The sequence below is a fragment of the Bacillus rossius genome (genome assembly GCF_032445375.1).
Source record: "Bacillus rossius redtenbacheri isolate Brsri chromosome 9 unlocalized genomic scaffold, Brsri_v3 Brsri_v3_scf9_2, whole genome shotgun sequence".
NCBI classification, from domain to species: Eukaryota; Metazoa; Arthropoda; class Insecta; order Phasmatodea; family Bacillidae; genus Bacillus; species Bacillus rossius.
The window spans coordinates 4,601,146-4,620,730 of record NW_026962013.1 but is presented as its reverse complement, the minus strand read 5'-3'; the positions used below and the strand labels follow the sequence as shown (position 1 = coordinate 4,620,730).

Genomic DNA, 19,585 nt, shown 5'->3' with positions numbered 1-19,585 from the left:
ATATAATAGTAGATTCATAGGCCAATCGAGTGGAAGAGAGATAAATGCGGCGCAAGCGTACAATGAGCGTAACGGGACACAGCGTAACGGGACAATTTTTCGTGCGTGCAGCCGGCGTTCATCGATTTATTAGAAGTCACGTCAAAAACTTAGTATTTTTTTTTCAATTCATTTTAAATAAATAATAATTACTTCAAAATTTTCAGAAATTTTAAACCCCGGAGTGCTCATGCCATGAGGGGTCCAGGATAATGCTTTCTTTCTCTCTGTCTCCGAACACCACGTGACGGGAAGTAGGCCCTACCGAGCGAATTTGGTAGTTCCACGAGCGAATAAAACAGCACGATTTCACAGCTAGTTTCATTTGTGTAGGTATAGGTATTATTGAACTTCGAGATTTTAAAACTCCGAATTTATCACGATTAATCATGGCTTGTTGTAAAAATAATATTTTTACACTAAACCACGAATATATCAATTTTGTATCATAAAAAGAATATATATTTTTTTAAATATTTTACCGTTAGGAGTAGTATATACTGCCGAGGTCATGGTCAAAGTTCCGGTTCAAGGTCATTCAATATGTCCACCATTACGTCACAATCCAAGATGGCGACCGGCACCAGTAGCAGAAGGAACCAATATATGGGTACAGTTATCAGGAAATAAAATTATGTAAAGACCGGCCAAATTTTACGGATTTTCCGTATTTCAGACGTCAAATTACTGAATCTTTGAGGGTCATTTGTTTGTTGCGGAAGCAGAGAAACTTAACGGCACGTGTCGAAATATATTGTGTCAGCTTTTCGTATAGTAAATCTCGCTCAAGCAGCTCATGTGGCAAGAAGGTAAGGTACACGCTTAACTTCAAGGAGTTACTTAATTTCGCACATGGCCAAATATTCTGGGGTGTAGGAATAGCTAGGAACTTATGCAAGATGTATTAGTCACAGGGCCAGATAATTTATGTCACGTTAACACAGTAACTTCGGCAATATCTACAGCTTAACCGCAACACATTTGGTCGAAACTGACAGCAGCTGTGATAGCCGCGAAAGACCCTAGCAATAACTGGAGATACCATAGCCTCACTTCTCTACCTTGTTCCAATACAGGCATGTGGTTTCTCGCATTATAACTGTCAAGAGAAAAAAAGTTTATTATAGACACAGATTAAATACACATTTTTTTTACTTATTGCATTAAATTATTTTATTTTGTTATAAATGATTTTTAAAATGGTATAAAAGTCACAATAGCATTTATACACGATATTTGCTATCATTATAATTGTTCGAAGTTTCCATATAGGTGGGTAGTTTTATTACTTTCATTCTGTTTCTCCTCACTGATACCCTTCTCTATTATTTTAATCCAGTTCTCTTTTGGAATTTTTTTTCTTCTCCTTTTGCACTTTACTAAAGCAAATTTAATTATTTTTTTCTTCACTCACATTTGCTGCTCACATGCGTATTTTTGAGCACATTCTTTCCGTCGTGTAATTCAGATACTTAACGACCAGATGTTGCGTAAATAATAATATTATTGTCACAGTATGAGATGGTATACACTATTAAGTGCACAGTGTAAGGTACGCACAACATTTTATCTGAGCAGCGCTTTTCCCAGCACACAGTACCGCTGGAGCAGTTAGTAGCACTGAGGAGCAGTGAGGAGCACTAAGAATCCCTGACGTGAAGTGAGAAACATTGAGGAGCAATGAGTAGCACTGTGAGCAGTTATGAGTAGTTTGGAGCAGTGAGCAGTGGTGAGGGGCATTTAGGAGCTCTGAGGAGTGCTGAGGATCAGTGAAGAGCGATACGTAGCGCCGAGGAGCAGTGAGAAGCACTGAGAAGCGCTGAGGAGCAGTGAGAAGCACTGATGAGAGCAGTGAAGAGCACCGAGGAGCACTGAGGAGCGCCGAGGAGAGCAGTGAGGAGCACCGGGAGGCGCCAGCATCCTAACCACGCGGTGCGCCGCGGGCTACGACCAACAGAAGCACTCGGCAGTCCGGTGGCTGGCTCCTCCGCCGCCCATCTACATAAACTGGACTCAAACCTGCAATTTTCTCGCCCGCGACGCGCGCTACCGGCCTCGACTCCTCAAAAAAAAAAAAAATACACAAATTATTCTCGCCGGGGGAAATTACTTAATTAACATTCCCGGCCTCAGCCCGCCCTCCCCCCTCCCCTAAGCGCGGCGGGAGCCCGTGGCCGGTCGCGCACCCCCCCCCCCCCCCCACGGCTACCTGTGACAAATGAATCTGGGCGGGAACTACCCCGGCGCTGGACAACTCGACGGGAAATTAATACGTCCGCTGTTTCCAGGGGTTAGAAAGTCACGTGGATGTAATCTCCCGTCCGTTCTGAATATAAATTTGAACTTCATTACCCGCGCGCCATTAGCAGGCTGCTTTCCCAGTTTCACTCCCCGAGAAGAAGCTTGGGGTCCTTAAAAGGTTTTCAGAATGCACTACACCCCTCGCAGAAACTTTTGATGCTGCGGGGATCACAGAAAAAAATTAAATATATATATATATATTAATGTAACATCCAACCTGTACGAGTGTGATATAGATATAGCAACGTGGGGTGGAGCCCAATGTGACCTTGAAGGTCCCTTGGATGATCTGAAAACCTATCGGGGGAGGGGGGGTTTGACCTCCAAACATTAGGTGGTGTCTCAAGGCATCGGGTCTCAATGTGAAGAACCAATGATGCGTATGGAATAGCGAAGGGTGGTTGTTTGGGGCGGGGTCGTCCTGGCTTGGCCAAACAGGGCTCTGGCAAAGCTGTGCGGTGGACAATCCAAGGTTTGCAGTCAATGACATCCTTGGTCTTGTCGGTAGTGGTTCATGGACCTTGCCAACCCGGGCTCTGGCAAAGCTGTAACCTCTTGGCTTTGGATATTCCGAGATTACTAACCAAGAAATTCCATGGTATTGTCCCTCTCACCCGCCTGGGACAGCACTCCACCGAGTATGAAGGGTGCCACGGGACTCTTCCCTTTGCTGTGAAAGTTCCCTGCTGAGGTTTCATCTAAAGGCCCTGGATCAGAATTGGAGATGGACTCGTGGTTGCAGTGGTCACGACTCTAAGCTCGGAGCACACTCAGAGAGGAGTCCCCGCTCTGATGGCGAGTGGAAGTGGTGAGCTGCCAGCCTGCTGAGCTAGTGTAACTGGATGTCCTCGGCTGGATCACGAGCAACTGGGCGACCGAAGGGGTCCCAGGGATGTGATAGGCGCGGGCCCCGTGTTGGTACTGCCTGGAACCCCGGTGGGGTCAAGCACTGTTGATGACCTGGGGTAAACGGCTGTTCGGTTGCGCCGAAGTTTGGGATGGGTCTCCTCAACCTCCCGACGTAGCTGTTCAGTTGTTAGAAATCCGTGACGCGATTGGAAATGCCGTATCTTATTTCCCAGTTCTCGGAACCCATGCCCAGTTAGGATTCGTCTGAACTTGGATGTGTACAAGATCTACTCATCTCCCAATCGGATTATGCCCTCCCGGGATCAGTTGCAGTGTGTGTCTGTGCTTGCAAGGCTGTATATACTGCTCGTATATACTGTCATTACTTAGAAACACGTACGATTGAATTGTCCAATTCGTGTATGTTATGAGTTGTGTTCATAACTTGCAATGTTTCTAAGTTGTGTTTTTTCTAAATCATACCAGTTTTAAGCCGGTTTTTTCTTGGTTATGACGTTTTAAGTACTTCCGTTCATATTTATGACGATTTTGTAGACATACGTCATTGCTGATACACTTTATGTCACAACACAGATTATGCCTGAGGACGGAACAGATCTCAGTTCCCGAAACGTCACATTTGTTGTGTTAGGAAGCCTAATGTGTCCGAATGTTCTGTAATATATGTTTATATTCCTTCCACTGAATTTTCTGTGCTGTCAATTTTTTAAATTTTTGACATCGGTTGATTTTGGCTTAATTCTGAGTGTTTGTGTATGTATGTTATTCGTTATTGAGGTTTATTATGACTAGGGACCGGAAAAATTCGCGGATTCAATGACCTCTAGGATAGCCTCCATTATCCTCTGCACTTCTCAAGTAAACACGCGTGTTCACTGGTCACTAAATTGTGAGTCGTCTCCACTGGGTAGCTTATGATTCGACGCTTCTTTGGTCGATAGTCTCTCATTGGCCCAGAGAGCTCCAGTTAAACTGCGATCCAATAGCAGAAACCAGCAGAATTATACACATGTTTGAATTTCAGCCTATCACGAAATGAATCCGCGAATTTTTCCGGTCACTAATTATGACACATGGGTAGAACGTAACCATCAATGAATTACGTTCAAACAAAATATGAAAACCACTTAGCTCACCTCATCGCAAGAACCACTGAACGGACGTGTCTTCCCTTCGGTTTCGTGTGTTTTCAAGCTGCGGTCGCGGTGGTCCTGGGTTGCTGCTAACCTGCAGCCCAGGAGCCGCGATCAAACGTTGAGGCGGGCGGTGTGCGTCGAGGCACCACCAATCACAGCGTGTAAATAAGGCGGAAGAGGCGCTCGGGCCGCGGCGCTGCTACCATTTTTACACGTCATTGACTCGGCCACTCCCCTTTAACCTTAATTAGCCGCGGGCGGCTGGAAGGGCCCCCCTGCCCCCCACCTGGCCGGCCCCTGCAGGCGCTCCTGGGAGCGCGCCCTCCTCTTCTCTGCCGCTGCAGTCGCCGTGCGACCTCGTGCCACTGCAGCTCTGCACTGCTTGCCACGCGCAGGGACCGGAGAAAATTAGCGGATTCATTTCGCGATAGGCTGAAATTCAAACATGTGTACAATTCTGCTGGTTCTGCTATTGGCTCGCAGTTTAACTGGAGCTCTCCGGTCCGATGAGAGACAATCGACCAAAGAAGCGTCGAATCACAAGCTACCCAGTGGAGACGACTCACAATTTAGTACCCAAATGAACACGCGTGTTTACTTGAGAAGTGCAGAGGATAATGGAGGCTATCCTAGAGGTCGTTGAATCCGCGAATTTTTCCGGTCCCTACGTATCAGACACATTAGCTGCTAATAAGTCCAAATTGCTCCAACGACTAGGTCATTGACATGTTCCACATGCTAGACGCAGGGTGTTTCAGGAACCCTTATTATTCTCAAGTCACAAAATTATATATGCATTATGGATGGCACACTAAAATATTACGTAGATTATATAAAATAAGTTTTTTTACGTGTGATATTTCTGATCCTAATCTTTCATTTCTCTTAGTTGTGCCACCAAAGTTACAATGGTTAACTTTATTTTCGGTGATGGGTCAAATCCCATTTTTCGCGAATTGGAATTCCAAAAAGGACCTGGAATAGGTATACCCCTTGAATTCTATTCTAGGTCTGAAGTGTCTACTATAAAATAATGTACAAGAAATGAAAAATATTAACTATGGTGTTGAATCATTTAACCCTTGAAATGTTTTATTCATGAACTAAGTATACATAATCAATATGTATTGTAATAATTATATTTATATAATTACATGTAAAAAGTACAATAGCTTTGGTCATGGTAACAGGATAGGTATGTATGAAGAAAAGAATTGACCTAGAAAACTTCATAGGTGTTTTAGTAACGAATATTTTTTAATTTTCTTTACTTCTTTTAATATTTTTCTTCGAATCTTTTTTTTTTCGGATCCTTTAAATACCAACGATTCGATGGTACTTGATAACTTTATTGACCCATCCCAAATTATTTTGCATTTTTCTGTGGAATATCAGCATCCTATGCAACATTTTGTATACTGTCTTACTCATTTTGTTTAATATACTCAAGTTCTGACAAATGTATAAGGGTTTTAAAAATTGTGTAATTCCAATACAAAGTTGAATAACAATTAAGTTTATGTATTGTTTATACGTTCAAACACTGCTAACCATGCAAAAAAAAAAGCTAAGCGCTATCAAAAGTTTTAAAACTGCATTATTTCAATGAAACACGCTGTTAGGTTAGTCCAGTTAATCTTGAGTTTGCACAAACCGGAACCAACGTAATTTAAAGATATTAATCTTAAGATAGAAATCGTTTTCCATACATCTCAAAACTGTGTGTGGACAGATGTTCTCAACTAAATGTAGCTGGTATAAAGTGTTGTGAGAGCGGGAGTAACCCCTGGTGGATAGGCCACCCGGAGGCCGCCGGCGCTAAGCAGGAAACCGATACCCAGGGGCAGCGCTGGCCTGGTGGGGAAGCAACAATCCTCTCTTGACCTTGCGTGTTAAGCTGGGCCACAATCATGCGTCTCATCCGTCCTGCAAGCCAATCAGATGGCCCGGAATATTCCAATCGCCCATCCAAACCTCACCAAGCTTTAACATTCGACTGACGAACAGATGGAATTTAAGCAATAGCTGAAAATATTTACTTTTTAAAACGTGTTTTAAGTGATTTATTTGATTAGCTGCTTCCATTAAATTTTATTAACTTAAGTTTTAACATATTTTTTAACAGCTGAAAATATTTACTCAATATTAGAGAGAGGGAGAAAAATTGTGTTCACTTATTCATCTATTGCTTAGCTTTCATGAACGTCAGTGTAATATATCTATGCCACATAAATTTCCCCGAGTATCTGAGATCGATAGTCTGTTAGCAGCATTAGAATAGAAAAGTGTTTGACGGACGTGTGGATGATTGTGAGTCACTCCGCTTTTTGACGGACGGGTGACGAACAGTCGCAACGGGTCATTGATAGTCCAGCTCTAGGGAGCCTAGTGTTTAGCGATCAGCTGTCTCGTCCATCTAGCGAAGCGGTACACTTCTGTCATACATGATCATGAGAAAATAGCATCAAATATTTTTTTTGTTTGTAAAAAAAATTTATTGTTTATTAAGTCGATTTACGGACGATAGTTTAACGTGACGTCATAACAAAACATTGATGAAATGATTGCATAATTTTATGAATAAAATTGAATCATTTATATTGAATTATCACTATTTTGTATGGATACAAAGAAGGACTGAAATGAAATCTACAATTTAATTGATAAATTTGCTTTTATTTGCACTCATTAATTCAAATATGTTTATTACTTTAACGGAGAGATTATTTTAACTATAACTTTTATACATGTTTGCTATTTAACTTCTTCCAATCTGTGTTATTCTGTTAAGGATAGGACGATGATAGGAAAAGTAGGAAACGAATGGGAGTGTTTCAAGTTTAATGTGCCTCGAAAAAGTCAAATCGATGGTTGTTCCAATCGAGTGGAAGAGAGATAAATGCGGCGCAAGCGTACAATGAGCGTAACGGGACACATCGTAACGGGACAATGTGCGTAACGGGAAACGTTTTCGTGCGTGCAGCTGGCCTTCATCGATTTATTAGACGTGTCACGTCAAAAAAAATGTTTCCGTATTTTCACGAAAGATTCCTTTGGAAACAAGTTGCCAAGAATTAATTTTGTAATAGGTACTACAAGAACGATATGTAACTTTCACAACACATGGCTGTGGTTATTTTTGCATTTATGAAATACTTTTTTTTATTCGAACTAACACTGAGTATTTCTTACGAAAACCCGTGGAAAATATAATCGAATATTCAGTAATTGGACTTCATTTTGTTTTATTGTCATAAATGTGCGTAGTTAATAACTGGAGAGCTATTCAGGGAACGGTTTACAAATAACTTTCAACTAGTCGTCGAGGTACTGGGACAACACTAAGCATAAATACCCGGGTAATAATCCGAACCCAGTGTTACTGCGAACACTTATTTTGTAATGATACAGTTTGTTTTCATGCAAATGTACAAATTTACACATATCTGTAAAAATTCTGTTTCATTTACAAATACATATTACAGTGTACCTATTTGAGTTGCCATGAACTAAAACATTACTTTCTAACAAGGCATTAAGGATGCAAGATTACTTCTTTTTTTTTTTAACTGTTGTATGCAGTCAATTATTCGAAGTTACATAAAATATTTTTTTTTTTTTCAGAATGTGTAAAATTTAAGTTCCTGTGGTGTGAAGACCAGCAACAGATAGTAACTCCGTCAGGACGAGGCGGGGGTTATATCCAAACAAAAATTGCACTTACTTGTGACGTCAGCAGCGACGGCGAGCCAGGATCGAACCAAGGACCTCTGCAGTGCGGAAGTCGCTTCACCGGAAGCAGTATGGCGTAGCAGTGCACTAGCACGGCTGGCCCTACCGCGGTGTACGTGTTAGTTATGTCGAGGAATTAATTCACAATATTTACATCACACAACATACCATTTTCCTTGATTTTATCATTTCCATTTTCGGGTGATAGAAGAGAGGTTATTTTTCCTGTTGACTCTTGCGATATTAACTAACTTGTTGCATATACTATTTTTTTAATTTTCTTCCGTACCTTCCATACATTTTTATTCCATTTCATAGTATTTTCGCAAGTCTAAATATCGGACGTGATACGAAAATATCTCAAATCCCGTTTCTGGTGTATACGGATGAAAGCAACTGACAAGTACCTAAATAACTGAAATTGGGTCATTGTGTTTAATGAAAATACTTAAAGACCATGTGTTTCGAAAGTGGCAGTATGTACATGTGTATCGAAGATGATCCAGTGAAATGTTACGTCTGTGGTCTATGTAATACTTAGCATTCATGTTTGTGTAAAACATACACAAATACAGACAATAGTCCCTGTCGAATTACTTTTATTGGAAGATTAGCTAATTTTCATTTCCCCTTTAAGAACAATAAAAACCGTGTAACCTTAATAAAATAAACGCTAAAAACTGTTTTTTAACCACAAAATTACGGGTACCAATATTTTGTGGAAAAAAATTTGGTAGCTACTCATGGAAATCTTTGTTCGTTTTGACCAAATGTCAAGTGCTAATGTTAAAATAAAAATTTTAAATGTACTAACTATTGGGAAACCTGGCATACTACAAAAACTTGACGTAAATATAAAATAAAAATATACGTATTTAATTTGTTTCTTCCGAATCACATAATGACATATGATTAAACAAGTACTATATGTAACAAAATTGCATATAATGTATGTATTTCGTGAAAAGAGTGCCTAAAATGGCCTTTGTAACACACGCGCTTGTGTGTATGTCATTATCTGTACATGGAAAAAAAGAAGGAAAGATATTTACTTAAAAGCAAGAAATAAATTTCTCAAAATTAAATATCTAAAAACATTTTAGGAATGAAAAACAAACATTTAAGAGTACAAAAAGATATCAATATATTTTCATTCATGATATTACAGTAGAAAACTAGCTCTAAGGCAATAAGTATTTGATAGCATTTCCTAATAAATTATGTGAGCCTGGTTTTAAATTATTGTGATAGTTACTATGTTATTTTTAATAGCTTTATTACATACCTGTTTGAAAATCCCCTCTAATTTAAGATATATACGTACGTAGACAAGGACGTCAAAAATTCTCGTAATTATTTGTTGATATGATAATGTACTGAATAATTGTATAGGCATGGCTAATAGGACGTTATCATATGATATACTCATATTTTTAGGAAATTAATGCAAATTAAGAAGATTTGAAAATAAACCCAACAAATCCGGTACAATTACTCAGGGCAAATTATCACTTTCTGTGACAACAAATGAACATTCGCGCAAAATTTGCTACGCAGCTTTTGCAGAGTCCGATTTGAAAGCACGAAATAACGTAGGATATTTCATAGTATGACACAAAATATTACATTAATTATTATCAGATATTGACATATCATCAGAATTAGTTTATAATATGCAAATTAAATAAAGCATAATAATGTGAAGTCGGATAAATGCTAAATTTTTCTATAAGTTAGTTAAATGTTCACATTCCTTGGATACAAAATAATTTTTCTTAATTTCCATTGTTCATTATAAATTCTATGTTTATTGCGTAAATTAACGTCAACATATTAGGGAATGCTCTAATATCATCGAATTTGATAAAGAATTTAAAACATTCCTCTGATTTTTATAAATGGATAAGATAATTTTATAATTTTCGGTACTGCCAGAAATGAACTGGCTAAACAGATCAGAATGGGTGGAAAGGTATTTAAATTATTTGGAATTTTCAAATATTTCATACTAACTTGACACTACAATAGTTTAAGTTTCTTTTTATTTAAAACATGTTCGCTTTTGCTGAGCAGCGAATATACATTAAAACAATCACGAAGACATTTACATGTTTTGTTTATAATTAATGTTTGACTATTTACATATCTTTTGTTTTTACAAAATTCTGGAGATCATCACAAAACAACATACATTTTACTAGTACAACTGGTAACCATTGTTGCTGAAAACACTGTACACATTTGAACTCGGTTAGCAACTGAATATCAATATCTTCTTTGGCTCGTAAATAAAAATTACAAAATGTCTTCAGAAAATTTGCATTGAACTGCATTGACTTTCTTGATGATAACACTCTTCAGTGAAAACATATCAATTTGTGAAAGTAAAGGTCATTTTATATACATTGTAAAATCAAGATTTGTGTTCCAAAAACGCATCTGAGATTTACTATCGTAAAATTACAAGTAATTTATATCTGTACTACACTAAAATGAAAAAAAATTTGTTTGCCATTGAATGATTTGTGCTGGCAAGCAGGTCAAGTTATATAATAGCTTACAATGAAAAAAAAATACATTTAACATTTAATAACATTTGTTAAGGGTAAAAAATATAAACCCAATAAACACCAGATTGGTTTCAACCGTTGTTATACCATAACAGTGTTTTGATTTCTAATGCTGAAAATTTGCCTTTTTTAAGGTATCGAAGACACATTAAGAGACTTTTAAATACCATAACATAGTAACAAATGAAGTATTGTTACAGCTGTAGTCATTTTTTAAATATTAATTCTATACTAAACGCCGATGCCTTAAGAGAAACTATTTTTGACAATGACTATTAACATCAAGCATTCCAGTAAATGATATAAATACATACTATGCGTTAACGAATCCTCAATATGAAAATTAAATTATAGAAAATGGTTACGGTTAGAATATCGTTGAACCAAAATGGCGTTTTTCGTTTACGAATCTCTCCCGTTAAGTAAACTTGTAATTATCTCTGTAGTACGATTTTCATTTTCACTTCAGACTGAACATTAATACGCTAAGGGTTTGTGAACAGTCCATCAACTTAATAAATACAGGTACATTAAAATTTCAAATATCGTATACCTCATCTAATACGAAGTAGTTTCTGCTGTTCATGGTTCTTTTCGAGGAATGTCAGTTTTGCGGCTCCTTTGAGGCCGTCTGGTCTACTCATGGCAGAAGCGAACCCAGAATTTCATTTCGGAAGGACTGAACCACTTTTCTAGCTATTTGCTTTCAAACTCTTTCCTTTCGTTGGTGGGCATGATAGAATTTTAAGGATTTATTGTACGATTTCGGGAGAGGGACATATATTCCACCATCCCCCTTCATCACCTTATGCATACAAGCTTCCCTGATAGCAGCGTAGCAATGGTGCTGAGCACACTATCACTCTGGCGACTGTGTTTCTATTGCGACACCTCCAGCCTTCAGTCAGACGTAGGAACGTCTTGTCAACAGCGGATCGACGAAACTGCCGCCTCATATCTTTACGAGAAGAGAAATTATGAAACACAAGACGACATACAGGACACAGACGCTCGAAAGGACAGGGAACAACATATGGATTCTTTATGAAACGGGATATGCTCACAATATTTGTACCTAATTCTACTTTCATAGCAGCGCGAAGACCCGACCCAGTAGAAAAACACAGCATCGAAAGGAAAACCGAACCATGACGAGTGTTATAATTCACGGTAACACCTAGCTCTTCTCCGTAAACGCTGACCTCGATGTGCGTCAGCTTGTAAGTTCAAGAATGAGACTGATTATTAAATGCTGCCAAGTATATTTCTTCTAGTTTTTATGATTGGCTGGCCCAAGCTCCAGGGTGTCCATCAAAGGAAATTAATGGGATCCCGAGAAGGCTAATGCAACAGAGAAGTAAATAAATTGTATTTTTTTTTAAAAGTACACTCTAATTTGATCATTTAGAAGAAATAAACTAAACTATTTGTAGATATGACTAGGGACTGGAGATGTTTTCTGGCTCACTGACTTCTAGGCTATGCTCCTCGAACAAGTAAAGCGTTGTAAATGTGAGTCGGCCCTCTTGATGAGTGAGTATTGCGTTCCTCCGGAGCCAATCACAACACCCTGCTGGGTCCACCCTGATCGTGGCTGGAAGTTACTCACAGATCACAGACTGATCACTGAACCACCACTGGAGCCCTTCCAGGTGCTGATTACTGGAGGCCCATTGGAGCCTTTCCAGGTGCTCATCACTGGGGAACCACTGGTGCCCTTCTAGGGGCTGATAACTGGAGGACCAATGGAGCCCTTCCATGTGCTCATCACTGGAGGATCACTAGAGCACTTCCAGGTACTGACCTTTGGAGGACTAATAGAGCCCTTCCAGGTGCTGATCACTGAAGCACCACTGGAGTCCAGGTGCTAATTTCTGGAGGACCATTGGAGGCCTTCCAGGGGCTCATCACTGGAGGACCACTAGACCACTTCCAGAGAACTACTGGAGCCATTACAGGTGCTCATAACTGGGGAACCACTGGAGCCCTTCCAGGTGCTGGTCACTGGAGAACCATTGGAGCCCTTCCAGGTGCTGATCCCTGAAGCACCATTGGAACCCTTCCAGGTACTGATCACTGGAGCACCACTGGACCTCGTCCAGGTGCTGGTCACTCAGGGGCCACTGGAGCCTGATCAGTCGCACTATGAGCACAGGAGTGCCTGATCCAGCCGTCAGATGAGCGCCCCGAGTCCTCGGGCCTGTATCCACGGCTGAGGAGCGGAGGTGATGTCCGTGGCCAAGCGCGCGAGGCGCTCACTTCATGATGTCGGCGATGGTGAAGCCCGTGAAGCGGCGGGAGGGGCGCTGCAGCGGCGGTACCGGGGGCGGCGGGGGCGGCTGGGGCGGCATGCTGAGGTCCAGCAGGGGCGGCTGGAAGGCGGGGCAGGCGGCGCCGCAGTGGGACGTCACCTCGTGCCGCCGCAGGTCGCAGTTGCGCCGGAACAGCTTGGTGCAGGCCACGCACTCGTACGGTCGGAAGTCGGTGTGCGTGAGCAGGTGCGTCTTGAGGTTGGAGCGCTGGTTGAAGGAGCGGCTGCACACGGGGCACTTGTGCGGGGACTCCTCCATGTGCAGGATCTTGTGCACGGCGAGCGTGCGCGACTGGCAGAAGCCCTTGCCGCACTCGCCGCACTTGAATGGCTTCTCTTTGCAGTGGATGTACCTGCAACACCACGACCACCCGTCTCAACAACCTGCAACACGCCCTAGATGTCACTCCTACTGCGGCCACAGACCTACATCGGTGACTCGCACATCTCCGTAGCCAAGTGTCCCAAAGACACTGCCGAACAACCACGATCTCAACTCACGATAATCTACAGCGCACAAAGGCCATTTCAAAACACTGTCTTCATTTTAAAACTAATAGATAAATTGCCTCGGTTCGCATAAACAAAATAAGTTCACTTAAAACGATTTTCACCACACGAAGGTGAAGAGACAATTACAGAACACCTTTCTACAGCACTGAAAATATTTTCAAAAGAAGACCGAGTATCGCACCTGGGACCATTGGCTCATTATTACTTTGCGGCAAAGCTAAGAGCTACAAGAAACACTTCCGATGTCTTAAGAACGATTAAATAAACTTTAAAACGACTCTTCAAAAATGCTGGACTTAAAGGTCACATCTCAGCAGGTGCAAATACAAGGAACCGTGAATTCTGTGTCCACCAACCGGTCAACTCGTAGGATATTTGGTATCAGAACGTCGTGAACATCCTGAAATGATAAACAAACGATCACTATGTAGGCCCTACCGAAAGAAAATGAGTTATCGTCTCTAGGAAACGCAGGCATACATAAATTGCGATAATTCCCCTCCAACAACCGCCCAAAAATATGGTGTCTAAAACTGGAAACCGTGGAAAAATAAAGTTTGTGTGTATTTGAAGTGTCGACCAGAGAGTTTTTTTTTATCTAATTAATAAAACCATAACACTGACTGACTGAAAGACAACGCACAGCTTAAACCGGTAGATCTAGAAGCATGAAATGTTGCATAGGAGTTCTTTATATAATGTATGTGAGCTCTAAGAAAGGATTTTAAAAATTCATTCTCTAAGTTAAATAGGAGATGAAAGTTTGTATGGCAGTTTGTCAATTTTGAAGTTATAAATATGGAAATTGGTGTTTAGGTTTCTGTTTGTAAATAACAGTCAATTGTGTATGCATTTTTTGGTAAGGCATCAAAAATGAGAATCAAATACTTTCCCATCAGGCACACGGCTAGTATTTACTAAGGCCCTAGATCATTTTTACAACGACAGTTCCATTCATTTACTCTGGTGTTATTTTAACTCACTGGTTTACTGTGTCCCAGAGTATTCCATTAAAATATTTTCTCGAAACACTTCTCCTTGGAAGATTTGACTCTTGGACAATTTTGGGGTAAAACCAAAAACTCTTCTTTGTATACCCTATCTATGATGCCCTCTGTGACTTTATATCCAGGTGACAAGTCCTAAAGTAGACCCTAGAAGGTCAATCTTTTTGATCAATAGGTTGCGTCATTCGATTCAGTCCAGTTTGACTGACCGTCCAGGTACACGTTTGACGCTTGATGAATACTATCTTCCATAATGAAACTCCAATACGAATGAGTTTTAATCAAAATATTTAAGGGTTGACTGACGGATTGATTGAAGAACGCGTCAATCGATTGACTCAATCTTTTTATCAAACAATTGACACTCTAGCGCCTCCCTACAAAACATGTTGTCCACAATTACTAATGCAAGTGAGATTTTTTCATTGGCAAATGAGCAGGGTGATTTTCGATATTTGCAGCTTCTTAAGTTTTGCATTGACCTTGTAAAAAGGTAGTCTTGGCGACCAAGAAGAGCAGTGAGTGTACCTGTGGTCCTTGCGACCAGGAAGAACAGTGAGTGTACCTGTGGTCCTGGCGACCAGGAAGAGCAGTCAGTACCTGTGGTCCTGGCGGCCAGGAAGAGAAGTGAGTGTACCAGTGGTCGTGGAGACCAGGAAGAGCAGTGTGTGTACCTGTGAACCTGGCGACCAGGAAGAGGAGTGAGTGTACCTGTGGTCCTGGCAACCAGGAAGAGGAGTGAGTGTAACTGTGGTCCTGGCGACCAGGAGGAGCAGCGAGTATGCCTGTGGTCCTGGCGACCAGGAGGAGCAGTGAGTGTACCTGAGGTCCTGGCGACCAGGAAGAGGAGTGAGTGTAACTGTGGTCCTGGCGACCAGGAGGAGCAGCGAGTGTACCTGTGGTCCTGGCGACCAGGAGGAGCAGCGAGTGTACCTGTGGTCCTGGCGACCAGGAGGAGCAGCGAGTGTACCTGAGGTCCTGGCGACCAGGAGGAGCAGCGAGTGTACCTGTGGTCCTGGCGACCAGGAGGAGCAGCGAGTGTACCTGAGGTCCTGGCGACCAGGAGGAGCAGCGAGTGTACCTGAGGTCCTGGCGACCAGGAGGAGCAGTGAGTGTACCTGTGGTCCTGGCGACCAGGAGGAGCAGTGAGTGTACCTGAGGTCCTGGCGACCAGGAGGAGCAGTGAGTGTACCTGTGGTCCTGGCGACCAGGAGGAGCAGTGAGTGTACCTGAGGTCCTGGCGACCAGGAGGAGCAGCGACTGTACCTGAGGTCCTGGCGACCAGGAGGAGCAGTGAGTGTGCCTGTGGTCCTGGCGACCAGGAGGAGCAGCGAGTGTACCTGTGGTCCTGGCGACCAGGAGGAGCAGCGAGTGTACCTGAGGTCCTGGCGACCAGGAGGAGCAGTGAGTGTACCTGAGGTCCTGGCGACCAGGAGGAGCAGCGAGTGTACCTGAGGTCCTGGCGACCAGGAGGAGCAGCGAGTGTACCTGTGGTCCTGGCGACCAGGAGGAGCAGTGAGTGTACCTGTGGTCCTGGCGACCAGGAGGAGCAGTGAGTGTACCTGAGGTCCTGGCGACCAGGAGGAGCAGCGAGTGTACCTGAGGTCCTGGCGACCAGGAGGAGCAGCGAGTGTGCCTGTGGTCCTGGCGACCAGGAGGAGCAGCGAGTGTACCTGTGGTCCTGGCGACCAGGAGGAGCAGCGAGTGTACCTGAGGTCCTGGCGACCAGGAGGAGCAGCGAGTGTACCTGAGGTCCTGGCGACCAGGAGGAGCAGCGAGTGTACCTGAGGTCCTGGCGACCAGGAGGAGCAGCGAGTGTACCTGAGGTCCTGGCGACCAGGAGGAGCAGCGAGTGTACCTGAGGAGCTGGCGACCAGGAGGAGCAGCGAGGTCCTGGCGACCAGGAGGAGCAGTGAGTGTACCTGAGGTCCTGGCGACCAGGAGGAGCAGCGAGTGTACCTGTGGTCCTGGCGACCAGGAGGAGCAGCGAGTGTACCTGAGGTCCTGGCGACCAGGAGGAGCAGCGAGTGTACCTGAGGTCCTGGCGACCAGGAGGAGCAGCGAGTGTACCTGTGGTCCTGGCGACCAGGAGGAGCAGTGAGTGTACCTGAGGTCCTGGCGACCAGGAGGAGCAGCGAGTGTACCTGAGGTCCTGGCGACCAGGAGGAGCAGCGAGTGTGCCTGTGGTCCTGGCGACCAGGAGGAGCAGCGAGTGTACCTGTGGTCCTGGCGACCAGGAGGAGCAGTGAGTGTACCTGAGGTCCTGGCGACCAGGAGGAGCAGCGAGTGTGCCTGTGGTCCTGGCGACCAGGAGGAGCAGCGAGTGTACCTGTGGTCCTGGCGACCAGGAGGAGCAGTGAGTGTACCTGAGGTCCTGGCGACCAGGAGGAGCAGCGAGTGTGCCTGTGGTCCTGGCGACCAGGAGGAGCAGCGAGTGTACCTGTGGTCCTGGCGACCAGGAGGAGCAGCGAGTGTACCTGAGGTCCTGGCGACCAGGAGGAGCAGCGAGTGTGCCTGTGGTCCTGGCGACCAGGAGGAGCAGCGCGTGTACCTGTGGTCCCGCAGGTGGTCCTGCCGCCGGAACGCCTTGCCGCAGATGTCGCAGGAGTAGGGCCGCTCGTCCGTGTGCGTCCTCTCGTGGATAAGCAGGTTGTAGGACTTGGTGAACTGCCGGTTGCAGAACTTGCAGATGAATTGCTTCTTGGGGCGGGACATGGTCCTGTGCTGGGGCGGCGCGCCGCCGGGCCTGGCCGGAGGCGGCGGCGGGGGCGGATGGGGCGGGGGCGGCACGTAGCTGGCGACGGCGTGGCCGTAGAGCGCGCGGCTCAGCCACTGGTCCATGACGAGCGCGGGTAAGACGTCTGCCAGGTGGTGGTGCGGCGGGGGCGGCGCGCGGAACAGGAAGGGCGGCACCGGGGGCGGCCACAGGTCGCCGCCGCCGCCGCTGCTGCTGGAGGCGGCGTCCTCCTCGTCCTCGTCCTCGAAGGTGAAGGTGCTGTCGGGCAGGATGCGACGCTCGGCGTCGTGAGGCCCCGTGGGGGTGTGCGGGGGCGTCAGGAGTCCTTCGTCGGCGCGCTTGCTCATCGTGGGCGACCCTGCGCGAACAGAGTCCACCCTCAGGCGACGACACTAGCTCCGGGTACAGCCACCAGCAGGCCTGCAGACTGCCTGCCGTGTCTCGTTCTACAGCGAGTACCTCGATCACCGGGACTGTAGAGGTTAGGTTGTACACAGAGGAAAAAGGTTTGTACCAATCAAACAAATATTTAGTTTACTTATATACGGCGAAAAAAAATAAATACACGGTGGAACAAAATATTTTGTTGGTTTAACAAAACTCTGTAAGTAACAAAAATTAATTTGTTACACCTAACCATAATTTCAGTTGACAAAATCATTTTGGGGTCAACAGAATACTTCCTACTATAATTTTTTTTTGAATTAACAAAATATATTTATTTCGCCATATATAATCAAATATTTTGTTGAGTGAAACAAATCTTTCTCTCAGTGTATGTAGGCCTACTACAAAGCTGTGTGAACACAGATACCTACTGTATCATCACCGAGTAACCAGGAAGCTACTAGCCGTTCAAAGTGACAGGTGAGAGTGGAGAATGTGGCACACCTTAAATTAAAAACATACAATAACAACATATTGAGCTCTGTTTTTAGTTGGATGCTCTCGAATTTATTGTCATTACTTATATATCAAACTTGTATTCATTTCATCATTATTACTGCAGTGAATGTAAGAAACTAGACTTACTAAATTGCGCCATATTACTCGCAAATTAGGGCAAAAAGGTGCATACATTCGGTTAATATGACGGTTTTCAGAAAATTTGGAGGAAGCCTTGAATTTAATAAACTTTATAGTTTACATGACTTAATTACTCTAAACTGACTAAAGTTTTAATACGTGACGTTTAAAGATCAAAATTTAGGATAACTTAATAATATAAAAAGTAATAAAAAGTAAAATAACAGTTTTTTAATACTTTAAGTAAATAACTTATAACATTGATAATTTAAAAAAATACATAGGCAGTCAGTGTTCAAAAAGTTGAGTCAGAATTTCTTTTTCATACTTAGCAAAAATACATTAAAATTTTAAAATTTCAAAAAAACAGTTATTCAAGAATAAAACTATTGCAACATAAAAGCTAAAATGTTGGTCAGTAACAATTATTTAATAACTATTACACATTAAGACATATAAACATAAAATTTCACTGCTGTAGATATTTCTTTTCCCATCACTTAAAATGTATTAGAAAATAAAAACACTTGCTGGTAAGATTTATTATTTAAGTTATGAACAAACTTTATTGCCAAATATCCCTTACCCTTACATTTTTTTTTTACGTGATAACGTCTTATAAATCGACGAACGCCGGCTGCACGCACGAAAAAGCATGACTTATTGTAACGTTCCGCCCGAGCCGAGCGTGCAAGAACCGGCTAACCGCCGACCGAGAAAATCTTCTATAATATCAAACTGGTTAGGCCTAAGGCGGGCTTTTTAACTAAAATTGTTCGTGATTATAATCAAACGAATTATTTAAATTAAATTTTCCAAAAAAAAACTGTAGGTATATAATATTTGAAAATTAAAAAAGTATGCAATTTTTTCATCAATGTTTTCTTATGACGTTATCACGTAAAATTATCGTCCGTAAACCGACTTTACAGACATATACCCCCCGCCCCCTTTTTTTTCCTTTTCGCGTTACTTCATTTGTAGAGACCGTAAAAATTCGCAGATTCATTCGGCGATAGGCTAGAATTCAAACACATATACCCTTTAGATGATTTTTCTATTGGCTTACTGTTCATCTGGACGAATCTCAGCCAGTTATAAACCCTCAACCACAGAAGGATCGAATCACAGACAAACCAGCTGAGACGACTTACGAGTCAGCAGCCAATGATCTTGCGTTATTTTGCCCAAGTGCACAGGGGAATGTGAAGTCTATCCTGAAGGCCATCGAAACCGCGAATTTTTCCGGTCTCTATTAATCCGCATTCAATTTCGAACGAGGACAAGTGTTTGACGGTGTAGTAGTGGCGGGGTGGCTGCCGCAGGCAACAAACGAGGCCGCG

At 43.1% G+C, this 19,585-nt stretch overlaps 1 protein-coding gene across 1 annotated transcript in view; it reads right to left on the bottom strand.

The window, feature by feature from the left end:
• Nucleotides 1-12,903: 12,903 nt before the first annotated feature.
• LOC134543232 (protein bowel-like) overlaps nucleotides 12,904-19,585 on the bottom strand; it is a 32,546-nt gene continuing 25,864 nt past the window's right edge. Inside the window, 4 exon segments of the mRNA XM_063388135.1 lie at nucleotides 12,904-13,312; nucleotides 17,031-17,277; nucleotides 17,280-17,303; nucleotides 17,494-17,574. Coding sequence (XP_063244205.1) covers nucleotides 12,904-13,312; nucleotides 17,031-17,277; nucleotides 17,280-17,303; nucleotides 17,494-17,574 — 761 coding nt within the window.